This window comes from Pinus tabuliformis, chromosome 7 (genome assembly GCF_031772625.1).
Source record: "Pinus tabuliformis cultivar Carrire ecotype Pingquan chromosome 7, CPIR1, whole genome shotgun sequence".
Taxonomy (NCBI): Eukaryota; Viridiplantae; Streptophyta; class Pinopsida; order Pinales; family Pinaceae; genus Pinus; species Pinus tabuliformis.
In genome coordinates, this window is record NC_142293.1 from 187,832,167 (window position 1) to 187,850,716 (window position 18,550).

An 18,550-nucleotide genomic window follows, 5' to 3' on the forward strand; every position below is an offset into this window, starting at 1 on the left:
AAGTTTATGCATTGCATTCTTTTAAACTTATGTATTACATGCTTTTCAGATGAGGTGCCCTTGGAGTGAGATGAAGTGCTTCAAACTTCGCTCGGGTAGTCTCCTTTTCTGGTGATCTTGAATCCCCTTAGGGTGAGATGAAGTGTTGAAGTTTATGTATTGCATTCTTTTAAACTTATGTATTACATTCTTTTCAGATGAGGTGCTTGAAACTTGAGGTTTGTTTCATGAGATGAGGTGCTTGAAACTTGAGGTATGTTTCAAATTTTGAGATGAGGTGCTTGAAACTTGGGGTATGAAACCATGAAACATGAACCGATCACGATGAATAGAATCACCTCATGATAATCGAATCACCCCACGATGAATGGAATCACCAACAGAAACAGAAACATTGGACACATCACATGATACTACACGGTTCTATTCCGAAAATCATCCACAACAATTCGCAAACGGTTAAAACCACTTTGTGTGCACATTTCCCATTCAAACATATATAGTCCTGAATATATTGTTTCATATAGCCGACGCACATCAAACATTCCAAGTCTCATCTCCACATTCTAATTAACATTCATCCACTTGTCCACATTATCAACAGATGCATCACATAATTTTTATTACTAGACAAAACTGGGAGACTTATTACAATCTGCCTTCTCTAACATAAAGTCTCTCAGCATGGGACTACAGTCCTAACTTAATTTCTTCCCCTGGCTACTGATCGCTACCACCAAAGGGTTTCTTGACAGCGTCCATGACACTCTGTGTAGCGCCCTTAGCCTTATCCCCCGTCTGCATTAACATCATCAAAACACAATTATTTTCAATACATTCAAAAGAAAAAGTGACATTCAAATTCAATAGTTAATATGCTCAATCAATAACCTGTTGAAAGAAAGAGCCAGTTTGATCTTTGCCCTCTTGCGCTTTTCCCATGATGGACTGACCCATTCCCTTTGTCGCGTCAGTGGCCTGAGAAGTCTTCTCCTCACTCATATCCTTCATCTGACCACCCTTCTGTTGAGCAGTCCCCATCATCCCCTTCGCAAAACAAAATACACAATGTCATCAATAACAGTAACCCAACTCAAAATCTCTAAACAGTACAAAAAAAAAGAAGAGAGAATGACAGAGCACAGAAATAATATATAAATCGTTACCTGAGATGTTTGTTGAGCTTGCTCAACCTTCTCCTGCCCATATTGCTTGCACTGATCCGCCATCCTTGTCCTTGTGATTAAGGAATAGATCGACCGATGTCTTCAAAGGTAATGCAAATATGCAATGCTCTGATAGGGTATCGCTGAGATAATACTGCGTTGAATAGCATGAGCAGAGCCCCATATAAATATCAGTCACCGGAGCACAAGAGATTGACACGTATCTCACTCATGTGATACCGCTGTGGACAGATGTAACCTTCCCCTGAGGACGTGTCACTTATGCACAGACTTCGGTAAGCAGACATTCACGAATACTATGAGTCAGAAGGCGGGTTGTGCTCAAATGAAAGAGATGAAGAACTCTCTTCACGTTTTTCATCTCTCCTCCATCCCATTCATCATGACTGTTATGTCTGAGAGGTTTCCAGTACCTATATCACCGGGTATGTTCATCATGTGCAAAACCAAAATACTGCAGTCCCAATAAAAGACTGAGAAATTAAATATCATAACTGTCCACACATTAGGTCTGTATGTTCATCCAAATTCTAAAGGCACTGTACAAAACAGATGAAGAACTCATATACGTCCATATCGCAGAGAAATTGTGGCCTATCAGATATAAAAAATACAAACAAAAATATGAAATCAGAAGATGTTCTTCAAAGAGCGATCTCGCCCTCGTCTTGCACTGCACCATCGAATATAAAACTGTAGTGAAAAGAACCTGGATTCACCACTAAACCTTTCTTTGACAGCCCATTCGCCACGTTGTTTAACATCTCAATACGAGCCAACCAGGATTGTTCTAACATCTCAATACGAGCTAACAAGTATTGTTCTAACATCTCAATACGAGCCAACAAATTGACCAAGTTGGGGCCAAAAAATTTTACTTCCATAGACAGAAATTTGATCCAGACGGTGTTTCCTGGACATGTATAACAGTCCCCAAAGGGTAAGGGACTCTCCTCTAGTATTTCTGCCCTCCTCGCCAAACCAGAAGAACTGAAACTGAATGTGTGAATTGATCATCAACACAACCCTACATCTACATCTTTTAGTATTTGTGCCCTCTTCGCCAAACCAGAAGAACTGAAACTGAATGTGTGAATTGATCATCAACACAACCCTACATCTACATCATCCAGATTGTGAGGCACCATCAAAAAAGCCAACAGGATACTTCGCCTGTAAAATTTCCTCTTCGGATTGGGTGTCTTGTCAACTTTGCTTACCCGCACCCCAGCCTCCAACCAAGCCTATATGTTGGTACACATCCGGGCAATATCCAAGGAACTATCTTCAAATATCACATAATTCGTTGCGCGCTAAATTTCCCAACTGATGAACACAGAATAGATTTATACTCCCCTCGCCTATTGAACCAGCATTGATAGCCAAATTCAAGCAAGGAGAAAGCCCAAATTGCAGGAAGCTCGAGAAAATCCAAGACCCTCACCCACACTAAAATAGAAAATGGACATTGTAAAAAAAGTTGAAGGGCATTCTCCGGTGACTCCAGGTGGAAAAAACACCATCCTGGGCCAAAATTCCCCCTTTACAAACGTTATCCCAAGTAAGAATGTGTATTTTCCATGCTAGTCGATCAAAAATAATTATTTTCAAATGCACTTTCAAACTCCATAGCCCCTGTGCCAGCATTGATTTGTCAAACCATGTGCTTTGTAGGAAATGTATTTGTTAATTTCCGAAACTACCATGCTCCCACTATGAAGCGAACCACTCCAAACTAAGTCATCCCCTCGTCCCTTCATTACAAGACCTGACGACTAAAGATATGCAATGAGCTTATTCCAATAATCAGTGTTTGAAGGGGATAGTCTAACCTTCACAGCGTCCATCCAAGACGAGTAAGGAGAAATAGCAACCTTCTGTCTGTAGGATTTTTCCCCACATCCAAAGAACCCATGCATATTATAAAAAATGCACTTTCTAACTTTTAAGAAACTATTCCATATATGAGATCCCTTCTTTGTACCATCACTCTGGCTTTTATACCATTTCAAGAGATACATGTTGTTCAAGTATTTGTCATAAATGATTTCCTACCAAATACCACCCAAAAACTCTAAAATCCAGTAAGTCCCATCCACCGAACTCCTTTCCTTTAGTAAAGGCATCCAAGCACACCAGATGAAACTTGTGATACCCGTGGCCCCCGATCATAGGAAATGTGCAATAATATCCTTGATCCATAGAATGAACTTAATACGAAGCATGTAAAGGTGCACTCAATACACTGAGATATGTTGTAGGACCTATGGATAAGTGTATATTTGCCTCCTAGAGATAGCCAGCGATAAGACCATGATGATAGACACTTCTGAAGCTTATCCAGTGACTAATTCCAATCCACTATCCGGTATTTATTTGGTTTCAATCTTAAACCCAAATACGGGAAATCTTCTTCAATACTCAAGACAACCACCCCAAAAAACCTAACAATGTTGGTTACCTCCTCATCATTTCTAGAGTAGTGGATCAATAAATATTTCTTACCATTTAGACAAAAGCCCAATGCAGCACCATATCTAACGAAAATGGAATGTAATACATTCCACTGAGCCAAAGAGACCTATCCAAAGGTAAGAACATCATCAACAAACAATAAATGAGAGACAGAGACTCTACGAGTTCCCTACAAGCCACATAAAGCGCCTCCAATACGAGCCTCCCCAATTTTCTTGCTCAGTGATCAATGACCAAGATGAATAATAACAGGGATAATGAGCACCCTTGGTACAAACCTCTCACAACCCATAAAAATTTGATGGGGCACCATTAATCAAGAGTGCAAAATTTACAAATGAGACACACACCATGATCCAGGAAGCATTGTCCATAGATAACTCAATCTTAGAAAGAATCATTCGTAGAAAGGAGCAATCAACATTGTCATAAGCCTTGTGAAGATCCAAATTCATAACCAAAGCATATATCTTCTTTGTGCGAATGGTATGTATGCATTCCTGAGTAATTGCCACAACATCCTTGATCTGTCGATTTGAGAGAAAATTGAATTGTTCCGGAGAGATATAGCTAGAAAGAGTTCCCTTTAGCATGAACGCAATGATCTTTGAAATCAGCTTATATGTAATGTTGCAAATGGAAATCAACCAAAAATATGTGAAAGCAATTGGGTGGGAGAACTTCGAGATGAGAGTGATAAAAGTGGAGTTAATCACCCCATATACCCAACCAGAAATGAGTGATTCCTCCACCATATTCAAAAGATCCCTACCCATAGTAAAAAAAATGTAAGAAGAGCTCTATTGTCCACCCATCCAGGTCAGGACACTTGTCCTTCGTGAAAGATATAAGAACCGTGGATATCTCTTCCATTGAAACAAACATCCCCAACATCACATTTGATTCTGCCATAAACATAATAGGGAAAGCCTCAATACCCAAGAGTTGTTCATGGATATCCACTTCCGTGTGAGCCAAGAACATGCCTCAAAATAATTGACAACCTCCCTCTTTATGTCTTCAATATTATAAACTCTTGCCCCTGAAGTAGTCTCCATTTCCCAGATAGAATTCATATTCCTCCTATGGGTAGCGTAATGCTGGAAAAAATGGGTATTACGACCTCCATTCTTGATCCAAATTGCTCGGCTTTTTAAATGCTAGGTGGCCTCTTGAATCTTTAAAATATTTCTTTTTTATATTCCAACTCCTTCAGGTAAGTGTGTTACAAAAGGGACAGGGCCACAAGATCCATTTGAAGACCAAGACTTTCCATCTCAACGCCAATCTTCTCCAACTCCACTCACGTATTTAATTTTTTTTTACACTCCCACGATCGAATCACATATTTTAACCTCTTTAACTTATCCATAATTTGGCTCATCATCGATCCTTCTTCTGAAAAATCAAAATACATCCAAGAATATCAAACCATTTTGTTAAAGGCCCCCTTGTCGAGCCAAGACCTGTTAAATTTGAAAGGGTGGCCTTTCTAGGCCTTCTCCCCTCTCTATTGCATAATAATCAGAGTATGATCTGAATTTTTTGCCTCAGAAACCCATGACCTTACATTCCCCAACATTTCTAGAATATTCTCATCTATCAATATCCAATCTAACCTTCTCCCAATATGGTCAAAAGCGCATCTACCATTACTCCATGTAGGACGAGGGGAAAAGGTCTAACACCCACTAAATGGTTTTCCGCAAAGAGATCCCATAACTGATTTCCCAGTGGGTCGATATGACATTGTGTTCCCCAAAATTATTCTCCAAAGATAGTAGCAATTAAATCTCTAGCTAACATCATTGAGCCAATCTTCAAAATCTCGTATTCGACCATCCTATTCCAAAAACCTTGTATGTACTGGAAAGAAATTTATATATTGAGGAAATTGTAGATGACAAGATAAACCCCTAACCAAAAAATTGATAACATGATGCCTGGACATTCACTATCCTTTTGCACATCAGAAGTTCCTGGTGCTCAACACTAGTGAAGAGACTCAATATGATCATCACCAAGCTTATTTCTAAAATTTCAGGGACATCTTGCCATCAGGTGACCTGTATGGTGACAAATTAAGCATTGGAAGGGAAATCCCAAAAATCCACCTGTTTCCTAACCTTAATAAGTTTTGTAATATTGATTAAGTAAGTAGTGTATTATTATAGTTATTACATATTTTGGAAAGTTCAAATCAGTTTTTTATTTTACTTATTTATTTAAGATTTTTAAAATATTTTGAATATTTTAAAATTTATAATTAAATTATGAATTATTCTTATATAATTTTATAAATGATTAAAGTGATTGGGAAACATACCCTCTTTCAAGTGACTTCATAAATCACTCTAAGCATTTGGAAGCAATATCCTCTTTAATTGTGTCCAACTATCCTTATATCTATTACACATTTAAAATATTTTTAAAGAGGATTTCAAAATAAAAATATTCTATTATATAAGTGACTTAACTTCACTTATAGCTATTGAATTTTCTAAATATTTTTAAATTTAGAATAATTTAAAATAAATAAATAAAATAAAAATTAACCAAACTATACTCAATAACTATATCATATTTAACACAACGAGGAAGGTATACATCTCATAACTATATCATGTTTAACACAACGAGGAAGGTATACATCTCGGTTCTAGATTTCCAAACATCTTCTCCCATGTATATTATTAGGAATACAGTTATGGTTGGCCAGCTGGCCCTTTTGTGGAGAGGGTGCCACAACCATCCTCTCATACCAATATTAACACTTGCTGGTTGAAAGATCAATGACAAGTGCCCCCATAATGCTCCTTCAAATTATCCTTAGAGAGCATCAAATGAATGGCAATGGTAGTAGAGTCATTCGCTGCAACCGGTAAAGTGAAAAGATAAAGGCAAACCTTTGAACATTAAAGTTTACATGGTAGTGTTAAATCGTTTCAATTAAAAATAAATTAGGTATATAAAAGTCATAAATATAAAATATTATATAGAAAGATAATATGAGAAATATGTTTTTTATTAATGAGAAAAAATAAAAGGTGAGGTTTATTTATTTATTATTTTCTAAAGTGAGGTGAGGTGATTTTTTATTAGAAGTTGATAGTTTAGTAAAACATCTATATTGTTAGTTTGACAATGAATTAGTAACTTTAGGTAAAATGTAACTAGACAGTTTTATATCGAAATATTAGTTATGTAATGACGGTCGATGATATAAAACTAACAAATGCTCATGAAATGTGATGAGCGGAGAATCATTGTTGAATAACAAATTCCAATCCAATTCAGTTTCTTGTCTTGGTTATTCTGTTGAGTTTCTTTGTTTTTCTTCATTATTTCCGTTATTCGTACAACAAGTGGTATCAGAGCTCCGAGGGCGGTGAGCCTGGGCATGAAAGAAAGCGGCTGTGTGTTGAAGGCGTGAGTCCAAGACTTTTTTCTTTGTTGTGTGAAGACCAGCGAGGCGTGAAAGGCTGTCTGCATCAGCGATTGGTGTAAGGCGCGTGAGGCTGAGACCTGCAAGCTATGCGTGAATCCAAAAACCTGAGCGTGAGACTAAGACCTGCGTGAGGTATTTTTTTTTCCATGAAAGAGCCTATCCCTACATGAGAAGTCGTGTGAAGACGTGCTGTCCTTGCGTGCAGAGCCAGATTGTTGCGTATTAAAAAAAGGTCGAGCGAATGAGAACATGCAGTGCGAGTTGAATGATTGCCTGTGTGAAAGACCTACGTGACTGTGTGAAGACGCTGCAGTCCAGCAAGGAACCGAGCCTGCGTGTGTGAAGACGTTGTTGTCCAGCGAGGAACCGAGCCTGCGTATGTGAAGGAAATCGTTGCTGTGCAGTGTTCTGAGTGAAGTGTATTTTCTCTGTCTGTGGTGCTGTTGCGTACCAGAGATCGAGGAACCACTGCCCAGAAGAAAACGCTGGTGAATCTACCTGATTGCTGAGACGTTGTGTGCTGCGTATTGAAGAAGTCAGAGCCAACTCGAAGAGCAGGTGCTGGTCAAAGCTGCGTGAAAGACCGGGTATTATTTTTTTTTTCCAGCAATGCTAAATAAATTCTGGGCTTGTTAAAGGTTTTTCCTTTGAATCGAAAAAAACAAAAGGAACAAAATATTCAGAAATTGTTTCAGAATTTTTTCAGTAAAGGAGTGAATGTGTGAAATTGGAGGAAAAGAAAGGGTTCAGGAAGGGTTTCTTTGTTTGTTTGAATAACAAAGGGGTTTGTAAGAAAGGGTCTCTAAATAAAGAAAGGTTATTATTTTTTGAAGGAAAAATATAAACCCTAGTTCAGAGGCTGAGATTATTTTTTTTTCTTGAAAAGCAAAAACCCTAGAAAGACTGAAACCCTAGGAAGGTGGAAAAATGGCCAAGATGTCGAATGCGAAATTCGAAGTGGAGAATTTCACCGGAAATAGCAATTTTGCTCTTTGGAAACTGAAGGTTAGGGATTTTCTTGTGCAACAAGGGTTGCACAAGGCATTGGATGGGGCAACTAAGAAACCTGCAACCATGACTACTTCAGACTGGGAGGACTTGGATGCCCGAGCTCTCAGTACCATCTGGTTATGCCTAGCGGATGAAGTTCCCTTCAACATTGTTGAAGAGACTACGGTGTCAGGATTGTGGGAAAAACTTGAAAATCTCTATATGACAAAGTCATTAACCAAAAGAATTTATCTGAAAAGGAAAGTATACAGTCTTCGAATGAAAGAAGGTTCAAACGTTGCAGAACATTTGAATGTTTTTAATACACTAATATGTCAATTAACAGATATGGAATTCAAAATACAGGAAGAAGATAAAGCCATAACCTTGTTGTGTTCTCTGTCTGAATCGTGGGATCACTTCGTAACTTCAATCAGCTTCAGCTCTGCTGATTCTTTGAAGTTTGAATCAGTCGTGGGAGCTCTCCTATCTGAAGAAGTACGAAGGAAATCCAGCACTGAAACATTTGCATCAGAAGCCATGGTCGCTAGAGGACGCTCAAAGGAAAGAGGAGATAAACCAAGGGGGTCTTCCAGATCAAAATTGAAGGGAAAGAAGTGTAAGGCAAAATGTTGGAACTGCGGTAAAGTTGGACACTTGAAGAAAGACTGTTGGAAACGAAAGGAATACTAAAACCCGAAGAACGAAGCGAATCAGGTCGATTTAGGTATGATAGATGAAGTTTTATCTGCTGAAGAATTATGTATGATAGATGAAACTTCACCTGAATGTAATGTCTCTCAGGGTTTTGATAGTTGGTTGTTAGACTCTGGTGCTTCGCATCACATGTGCCCACATAGAAATTGGTTTACTTCATATAAAAATGTAAATGGTAGTTCTGTGTTTATGGGTAACAATGTGTCATGTCAGACTATTGGGATGGGAGATATCAGGATTAAGATGTATGATAACACAGTTAGACATGTACCTGATTTGAAGAAAAATTTGATTTCTTTGGGAGTGTTGGATTCAGATGGTTATAAGTTTACAGGTCAGGATGGCGTCTTGAAAGTCTTTAAAGGAGCCCTTGTGGTTATGAACGCAGAAAAGGTCGGAAATCTTTGCAGGTTAAAAGGAAGTACTAAGGTCAATGAAGCAGTGGTTGCATCGGAAAAGGAAGAAGCAGGTACTCGTCTATGGCATCAGCGATTGGGTCATATGAGCGAGAAAGGTCTTCAGATATTGATGAAACGTAAATCTCTTCCCGATCTTAAATCCTTGAAGTTAGATTTCTGTAAACATTGTGTCTATGGAAAACAGTGTAAACAGAGATTTAAAGTTGGAAATCATAATAGTAAAGATGTTTTAGATTATATTCATTCTAATCTGTGGGGACCATCCCCTGTTGTGTCATATGGAGGTGCATTGTATTTTTTAATGTTTATTGATGATTACTCTCGTAAAGTTTGGGTCTATATGCTAAAAAGGAAAGCTGATGTATTAAGTGTCTTTAAACAATTTAAAGTAATAGTAGAGAAAAGAACAGACAAATCTATTAAATGTATAAGAACTGACAATGGTGGTGAGTTCACTTCAGTTGAATTTGAACAATACTGTAAGGATGATGGAATTGTTAGACACAAAACTGTTGTTTATACTCCTCAGCAAAATGGTGTTGCTGAGCGTATGAATCGGACTCTTATGGAAAGAGCTAGAAGCATGATTAGCAATGCTAACTTGCAAAAGGAGTTGTGGGCAGAAGCAGTATCTACTGCTTGTTATTTACTTAACAGATCACCTTCAGTAGTAATTGATTGTAAAATTCCTGAAGAAGTTTGGAGAGGTCAGTCTTGTGACTATTCACATTTGAGGATATTTGGCTGTGATGCTTATTCTCTTATTTCGAAAAATCAGCGTTCAAAATTAGATCCAAAGTCAAAATGTTATGTCTTTGTTGTGTATGACTATGCAGTGAAAGGATATAGGTTGTGGGATTCTACATTGCGGAAGATAGTCATTAGTAAAGATGTAACATTTGATGAATCCTCTCCGTTAAAATCAAATGTTGAAAGAATTGAACAGGAACAGGTATCGCTGAATCAACGAGTTTAGTTGGAGGCTAGACCTTTCGGTGACAGTCGAAAGGAAGGAGAGACTTCTGGAGAAAAAGGTGTTGAAGACACAAAGGAAGCCGTTGAAGCTTCTGAACCAGTGCAAGTTTCTGAACTAGTTCAGCAACTAGTTGCTCTGAGAAGGTCTACAAGGGAAAGGAAAACTCCCAAAAGGTATGAAGATTCTACTTCATCTTTTGCTTTGATTACTGAAGATGGGGGACCCTCTTGTTATCAGGAAGCAGTAGATGATACAGATAGAGAGAAATGGAAAATGGCTATGGAAGAAGAAATGGACTCCTTAGCCAAGAACAATACCTGGGATCTTGTATAGCTTCCTGAAGGGAGAAGTGTTGTTGGATGTAAATGGGTCTTCAACCTGAAACAAAAAGTTGATGGAAGTATCGAAAGGTATAAGGCGCGACTGGTAGCAAAAGGGTATTCTCAGGTTGAGGTATAGACTTTCATGAGATTTTTTCTCCAGTTATAAAACTTGTTTCTATACGTACTGTGTTGGCACTAACTGCATTGCTTAATCTTGAGTTAGAACAGTTAGATGTTAAAACAATTTTTCTACATGGTGATTTGAATGAAGAGATATATATGTAACAACCATAAGGTTTTGTACGAGGTCGCAGCAGAAGATTAGTTTGCAAGCTCAAGAAATCATTGTATGGTCTGAGGCAGTCTCCCAGACAATGGTACAAGAAGTTTGATTCCTTCATGGTGAGCCAGAACTTTATAAGAAGTGAGTATGATCATTGTGTGTACTTCAAAAGTTTCAATGGCATATTCATTATCTTAGCTTTGTATGTTGATGATATGCTTATTGCAAGCAAAAGCATGGAAGAGATCAACAGGTTAAAGGCTCAACTCTCTAGGACGTTTGATATGAAGGATCTTGGAGCAGCAAAACATATCTTGGGCATGGAGATACACAGAGACAGGAAAAATGGTAAGCTTTGGTTATCACAGCAGAAGTATGTGGAGAAGGTACTTGAAAAGTTCTCTATGAATAATGTGAAACCTGTTAATGTTCCACTAGCTTCCCATTTTAAGCTTTCTTCGGTTTTGAGTCCTAGAGCTAATGAAGAAAAGCAGTATATGTCTCATGTACCATATGCAAATGTTGTAGGCAACTTAATGTATGCGATGGTATCTACAAGACCTGACATTTCACATGCAGTTGGAGTTGTCAGCAGGTTCATGGCAAATCCAGGTAAAGAACATTGGCAAGTAGTGAATGGGTGCTTCAATATCTAAGAGGCACAAGTGACCATTACATCGTCTTTAATTGTAGTGAAGGATCAGTATGCAAATATGTAGATGCTGACTATGCAGGTGATTTGGACAAAAGAAGATCTACTACAGGTTATGTCTTTACTCTTGCAGGTGGAGCAATTAGTTGGATGTCAAAGCTTCAAGAAACAATTGCGTTGTCCACTACCAAAGCTGAATATATAGCTGCTTCAGATGCCAGTAAAGAAGCAATCTGGTTAAAGGGTCTGCTCGATGAGATTGGAAGGACACAAGAGAAAGTGAATGTACTTTGTGACAGTCAAAACGCTATTCACTTGGCTACAAATCCTGCTTATAACAGCAGAACCAAGCACATTGACGTAAGGTATCATTTTCTGAGACATGTGATCGATGGCGGAAAAGTAGCTCTTCAAAAGGTCCATATGCGAGAGAATTGTGCAGACATGTTCACAAAGCCAGTTACAATAGAGAAGTTGCGATGGTGTTTAGCTTCTCTTGGCTTGCAGAAAAGATGATGAATGGGCATGGGCAAGAGATTAGGAAAACTGTTGTCAAGGTTGAGTTTGTTAGTTTGACAATGAATTAGTAACTTTGGGTAAAATGTAACTAGACAGTTTTATACTGAAATATTAGTTATGTAACGACGGTCGATGATATAAAACTAACAAATGCCCATGAAATGTGATGAGCGGAGAATCATTGTTGAATAACAAATTCCAATCCAATTCAGTTTCTTGTCTAGGTTATTCTGTTGAGTTTCTTTGTTTTTCTTCATTATTTCCGTTATTCGTACAACACATATATCTTTAGTTTTTTAAATAAAGTTATAATAACAAAATCATTATTGAATGGATTTTCGTGATTAAATAGTAATAATTATTTAGTATGTTTTATTTAATAAAGAAGATTTTTTTACATTTAATAATTATTTAATAATATTGGTGGGTCTTATTTGAAGATGATGATGATGATGATGAGATACATTAATTGAGTAACTACTAACCAACATAAGGTAGGAGGGTTAAGGTAAGACCCTATGTCCTCCCCCTTCCGAAGCAATGTTTTTATCTAGTTTGGAGGTGGGAAGATTATTGTAGAATCTCTACTCATTCTTATGCAATATCATTTGGTTACATACATTTCCACTAGATTGGTACATCTCAGATTGTAAACTAACACAATTGATGCTCTTTGGCATATGGACCCTCCATCTAGTTTTGTTGATTTAGTTTGCACCATGCAATTCAATTAGAGTAGCTTTTTCTATCATGATACATGAAACACTCATTGAATCTTGGATTTTTTAGACTAGAAAAACTAGTTTGTAGGATAGTTATTCAATGCATTAGTCAATGATGATATGGCTCCATAGAATTAATATGATGTTAGTTTCTCGTGGATTTTATCTTTGAGGTATGTTTCTTTATAGAATTCATGGTAAAGAAACACCTAATCCTCATCTACAAAAAACACTCTAGTAGTCCTAGTCACATGTTGCTTCATTCTATTTTGAGCCATAACAAATTGTCCTAAAGGCTAAAGTGTGTGGAGAATGGTTTCATTTGTGTGAAGTGTGTGATCTGCTACCTGAACCTTGCAAGTTCTTGATAAATAGAAAGCCACCGACAAGGGGTTTGGCTAAATATAGCTTCATATGGTGTCATTGGAGTAACTCCATGATAATTGGTATTGTACCACCATTTTCCAAGTGAAGCCATTATGTCCATTGGTGTAGTATTTTGGAAGAGAAGCATCACGGGAAGCATTTTAATCACTTGTTCACCACTTAAATTTAAGCGTCTATCTAGGGATGATATATAATGTTCATTTTTAATTGTGTACCTTCATGTTTAAACAACTTAGTGAATGTGGGATCCCTGACGAAGACAATTGGTGTGGGCATAATATGTACCTTACAAATATAACCCATAAAGACTTGTGCCACTAAAGAAGGTGTGAATCAATGTAATACGGTATAAAAATGAGTATGTTTGGAAATATTGTCAACTAGTAGTATTGGTTAGTTTCCAAATTTAGAAGACCCATTGTAAAAACCATATATATGTGTTGGAATTAGTAGTGGTTGCAATGCTCCTATCATCTTCACCATATCACCCTTGTTTCTTTGGAAAGTGTCACATACCACTAGAAAATTATGGATGTTTGGTGCCATTCCCTCTTAAAAGAAGCAACACATAGTTCATTTATAGGTTTTGCAAATCCAAAGTGAATTTTTGTAGGTGATGAACACAATTCCTCTAAAACCCTTTAGAATTCTTTACCAAAACAATGTTCCCTGTATACCTCAATGTATCTTGTTGCCATGCATACCCTTTAGGAGAACTACGGTATTCCTAAAGCCTTTGGATTCGTTGAACCATACTATTTTTTGCTAGCCATTCTTTATAGGATACATCCAACCATCACAGGAAAGTGAAGGAATAGGAAAAGAGGGACCGATCCTCCTAAAATTGCTTTGATAAACATCAATCATTATATTTGCTTTTCCTTTCTTATAAATGATTTCATAATCATAGCCAAGCATCTTAGTGACCCAATTATGCTAATTTGGTGATGATAGCATTTGTTTTACAAAATACTTTAGGCTATGGTGGTCAATCTTGACTTAGAGACACCTCTTGCTGAAATGTGGATATGAGATCTCAATTACATAAAGGGTAACCGTTATATCTTTCTCATATGTGGATTTTTTCAAATTGTGTTCACACAAATACTTATTTATTAATTCCAAGAGACACCCTTCTTGCATTTCAAGAGACACCCTTATTTATACTTATTTATTAAATTATAACCAATAAATGTTATCGATATCCATTCTCTTTCAACAACGTATAATCTATCATTATATGAATTTTATACTGGAAAGAACTAAAATAATTTGATTTTTCATCAGTAAATGATGAGTTAATTAAGTAATTTCCCACAACAATGTTAGGATTATTGATTAAAATTAGCCCATAATCCAATAAGCATCCCCTTACCAACTATAGTTTGATTATATTAATGTAAAATTAGTGCTCTTCTTCGGGTTCCTTCTAAATATTCTCAATGGGCATCTATCTCATATGAGATTTATATGTAAAATATATTTCACACTTATTTTTGTGGATGAATGTTCACAAACTCGGCTCTCTATGATACGTGTGATTATTCAAATCATCTGTAATTAAATATGATACATTTTAATGGTAAGAATTGATTTTTTATTTATTTTTTTTAATTTAAGTAACTGAGATAAAATGCATTTTTTTTTAATTAAAATCAAGTAGAATCATTTAAAATTATGGCTGATGGGATGTAAATATTGCACAATTTATTTGCATTGCAAGAAAATGGAGAGAAAGCATTTTTTTTACTTAAAATAAGGTAGAATCATTTTGAAAAAAGGATAATGGGATTTTAATATTGTCCAAATTATTTGGTTTGCAAGATTAAATTGGTTGTATTAAAGAGTGTGCAAAGCTCACCCTAGAAAACAACACTAAGCAAACTCGGCCGTGAAGTTCTGAAGCATGGTGGCTATGTTTGTCATCCTGAATCAACTAATCGCCTTGTAATTCTCTACATCTTTGTATAAGCTCCATCACATTACAGAGGCAACATAATTCCATGGATTGCCTTACATCATTTTTAGTAAAAGCTAGAGTTTCCATTTTGATTTAAAAAAAAAAAAATGATTGATTGCTTTGCTCTTCCATTTTGCAGTATGGAAAACAACGAAGCAATTGACCCAACAAACCAATGAAGCCATTGGAACAGAAGAGGGGAGCAAGAAATTCATTTTAGTCAAGGTCTCACCTCAGCAAGGCTCTCAAAGCCACAAGTGTTGTTGGTGTGATCGGATATGGAACTAAATCATAAACTGTATTTGCATATGCTCCTTATGTTCGTAGTGAATGATAGGGGCCTGCCGCCTATTCCAATGACTTAGCATATTCTAACACGCTTGCTAGGTTAATGAAGTCAGCTAGCTCAAGGTAAGCAACTAAGTCCATTGGCAATACCTCTTGTTAGTTCAAAGCATACATAACACACAACATATTTATACTCAGAGACTTAGACGGGAATAGCAAAGAATAATTTCAGAGACAGACAAATGGAGAAACAACAAGATTACTCAATCAGACACAATGGAATAGATAAAACAATCATTGGAGAACAAAAATCACTTTGCATTACGTAACAGGCCTAGACCTTGGCTTGCTTTCCCTAGGCAGAGAAATTACAAATCTATAGAGGCAGAAGAAGGATCTAGAATCCTGTATGTGATTCAAATGGAGATCTAGAAACTAATGGCGGTGTAGAAGGATCTAGAATCCTGGAGATCTAGAAACCAATGGTAGTGTAGAAGGATCTAGAATCCTACATGTGATTCATGAATTTGGCTTCACACTTAACATTCTCCCACTTGAAGCCAAATAAGAGTCATCAAGTCACATTGAGGCCTACCATGCCTCTACATAACTCATGTTTATTTCGTGGTAGAATCTTAGTGAGCATATCATCAGGGTTCCTATCTGTATGGATTTTTTCCAAGGATAACTATTCTTCCTCCAACACATGCCGGATCCAATGGTACCTTAAGTCAATGTGCTTGGTTTTTGAATGAAATGCTAGGTTTTTCACCAAGTGAATGGCACTCTAACTATCACAATATAACACATACTTGTCCTGCTTTATTCCTATCTCTCCTAGGAATCGTTGCATCCACAACATCTCTTTACAAGCTTCTATTGTAGCTATGTACTCTGCTTCTGTTGTAGAGAGGGATACTATTCTTTGTAGCCTTGATACCCAAGATACTACTGCACCTGCAAATGTATACAAATAACCTGTAGTGGACTTTCTGGTGTCCATATCTCCAGCCATATCTGCATTTGTAAATTCTTCAAGCATAGTCTCATCATGACCAAAACATAAACAATAATGACTAGTACCTTTGAGATACCTCAAAATCCATTTTACTGCTTGCCAATGTTGTTTTCCAGGATTGGCAAGGAACCTGCTCACTACTCCCACTGAATATGCAATGTCTAGTTGTGTGCATACCATGGCATACATCAAGCTGCCAACTGTTGAGGCATGAGGAATCTTGCTCATTTCTTCTTTCTCCTTGTCATCACTAGGACATAATTCAGTACTCAGCTTGAAGTGGGCTGCAAGGGGTGTACCAAGTGGCTTGGCACCCTTCATATTAAACCTGTCAAGCACCTTCTTGATATATTTTTCTTGTGATAGCAACAACCTTTTGTTTTTCCTGTCACACATAATCTGCATGCCCAATATCTGTTGTGTTGGTCCCAAATCCTTCATTGCAAATTTGCTACCCAAATATTTCTTCAACCTATTGATCTTATTTTTATCATGCCCAACAATCAACATGTCATACACATATAACAATAATATGATATACTTTCCTTGATCATACCTCTTGATATAGACACAATGGTCAGCTTCCAACCACCTAAAACCATGTTCCAACATGAATGAATCAAATTTCTTGTACCATTGTGAAGGTGCCTATTTCAACCCATAGAGACTCTTCTTCAACCTGCAAACAAGGCCTTTTTTGCCTTTTTCTATGAAGCCTTCTCGCTGCTCCATATAAATTTCTTCCTCCAAGTCACCATGAAGGAAAGCAGTTTTTACATCTAACTATTCACATTCTAGGTCTAAAGCAGCAACTAGACCAAGAATGACTCTAATGGATGAGATTTTAACAACAGGTGAGAAAATTCCAGAGAAGTCAATACCTTCTTTTTTGGCAAAACCTTTCACCACCAGTCTTGCTTTATACCTCTCCTTCTTTTCGTCACCTTCATGCTTAATCCTGTAAACCCATTTGTTTTGTAGAGCCTTTCTACATTTTGGGAGGTTTACCAACTCCCAAGTTTTATTTTCCAGCAAAAAGTTCATTTCTTCTTCCATTCTTCACTGTGCTCAACTTTACAAGCTTCTTGAAAACAATTAGGCTCGCCTTCATCAGTCAACAAAATATAGTTTGAAGGAGGATACCTCTGTGAAGGCTTATGAGGCCTAGAAGATCTGTGAACCAACTGTGGTGGTGCATTATCAGGTTGAATCTCCTATAAGGGTTCCTGCAAGATTCCTTCTTCTTGTTGTTCATCATTTTCCACTTGTTGTTCTTGATGCTCCTGAATTTGCTGTTCATTTTCTTGCATTGGTGGGATGTTTTCCTGTTGCTCTTCAAACCTGTCAATAACCTTCTTGACCTCAAACTCACCTACAGTCCTCTTGAACATTTCTGACTCATTAAATATATCATCCCTACTTCTAATAATTTTATGTTGACTGGATCCCATAGATGATAACCAAAATCTTCATCTACATATCCCAAAAATATGCATTTCATAAATTTATCATCTAGCTTAGTTCTATTTTCTTTGGGAATATGTATAAATGCTTCATATCCAAAGATTTTCAAGTGAGAATAATTCAAATTCTTACTAGTCCAAACTTCTTTAAGGATACCGCCATCCAAGGCTGTAGTTGGAGATCTATTTATGAGGTAGTAAGCAGTCCTGATTGCTTCAGCCCACAAATTCTTCTCCAAACTAGAATTGGACAACATACTTCGCACCTTTTCCATTATGGTGTGATTCATCCTTTCTGCGACACCATTCCGTTGAGGAGTACTAGGCATAGTCTTCTCATGCTTTATGCCAAACCTGTTACAATATTCCTTAAATTAATTTGAGCAATATTCTCCACCATTATCTATTCTTAAACACTTCAGCAATTTTTTAGTCTCTCTTTCAACAACAACATGGAATTTTTGAAATATCCCAAACACTTCACTTTTATTTTTCATAGGATATGCCCAAACCTTCCTGGATGCATCATCTATAAATGTTAAAAAATATGATGCTCCTCCTAATGATTTGATGTTAACAGGTCCAAACTGTTACGAAACCAGCTCACAAAAAGATAGAAAAGAGAGATCCACACCTTAGAATTCAGCCTCTTCGAGGGGGCAACCTCCTTTACATTACATAAATGAACAATTCTTGGATGATACAAATGAAAAAACCTCCTTT

At 37.0% G+C, this 18,550-nt stretch overlaps 1 protein-coding gene across 1 annotated transcript in view; it reads right to left on the reverse strand.

Moving 5' to 3' along the window:
• Positions 1-454: 454 nt before the first annotated feature.
• Positions 455-18,550, reverse strand: part of LOC149246484 (uncharacterized) — a 39,575-nt gene continuing 21,479 nt past the window's right edge. The window contains exons 2-4 of the mRNA XM_089455704.1: positions 1,167-1,600; positions 892-1,047; positions 455-798 (exon numbers count right to left, since the gene is read on the reverse strand). Coding sequence (XP_089311830.1) covers positions 721-798; positions 892-1,047; positions 1,167-1,229 — 297 coding nt within the window. The 5' untranslated portion in view covers positions 1,230-1,600 and the 3' untranslated portion in view covers positions 455-720. The remainder of the gene's footprint in view (positions 799-891; positions 1,048-1,166; positions 1,601-18,550) is intronic.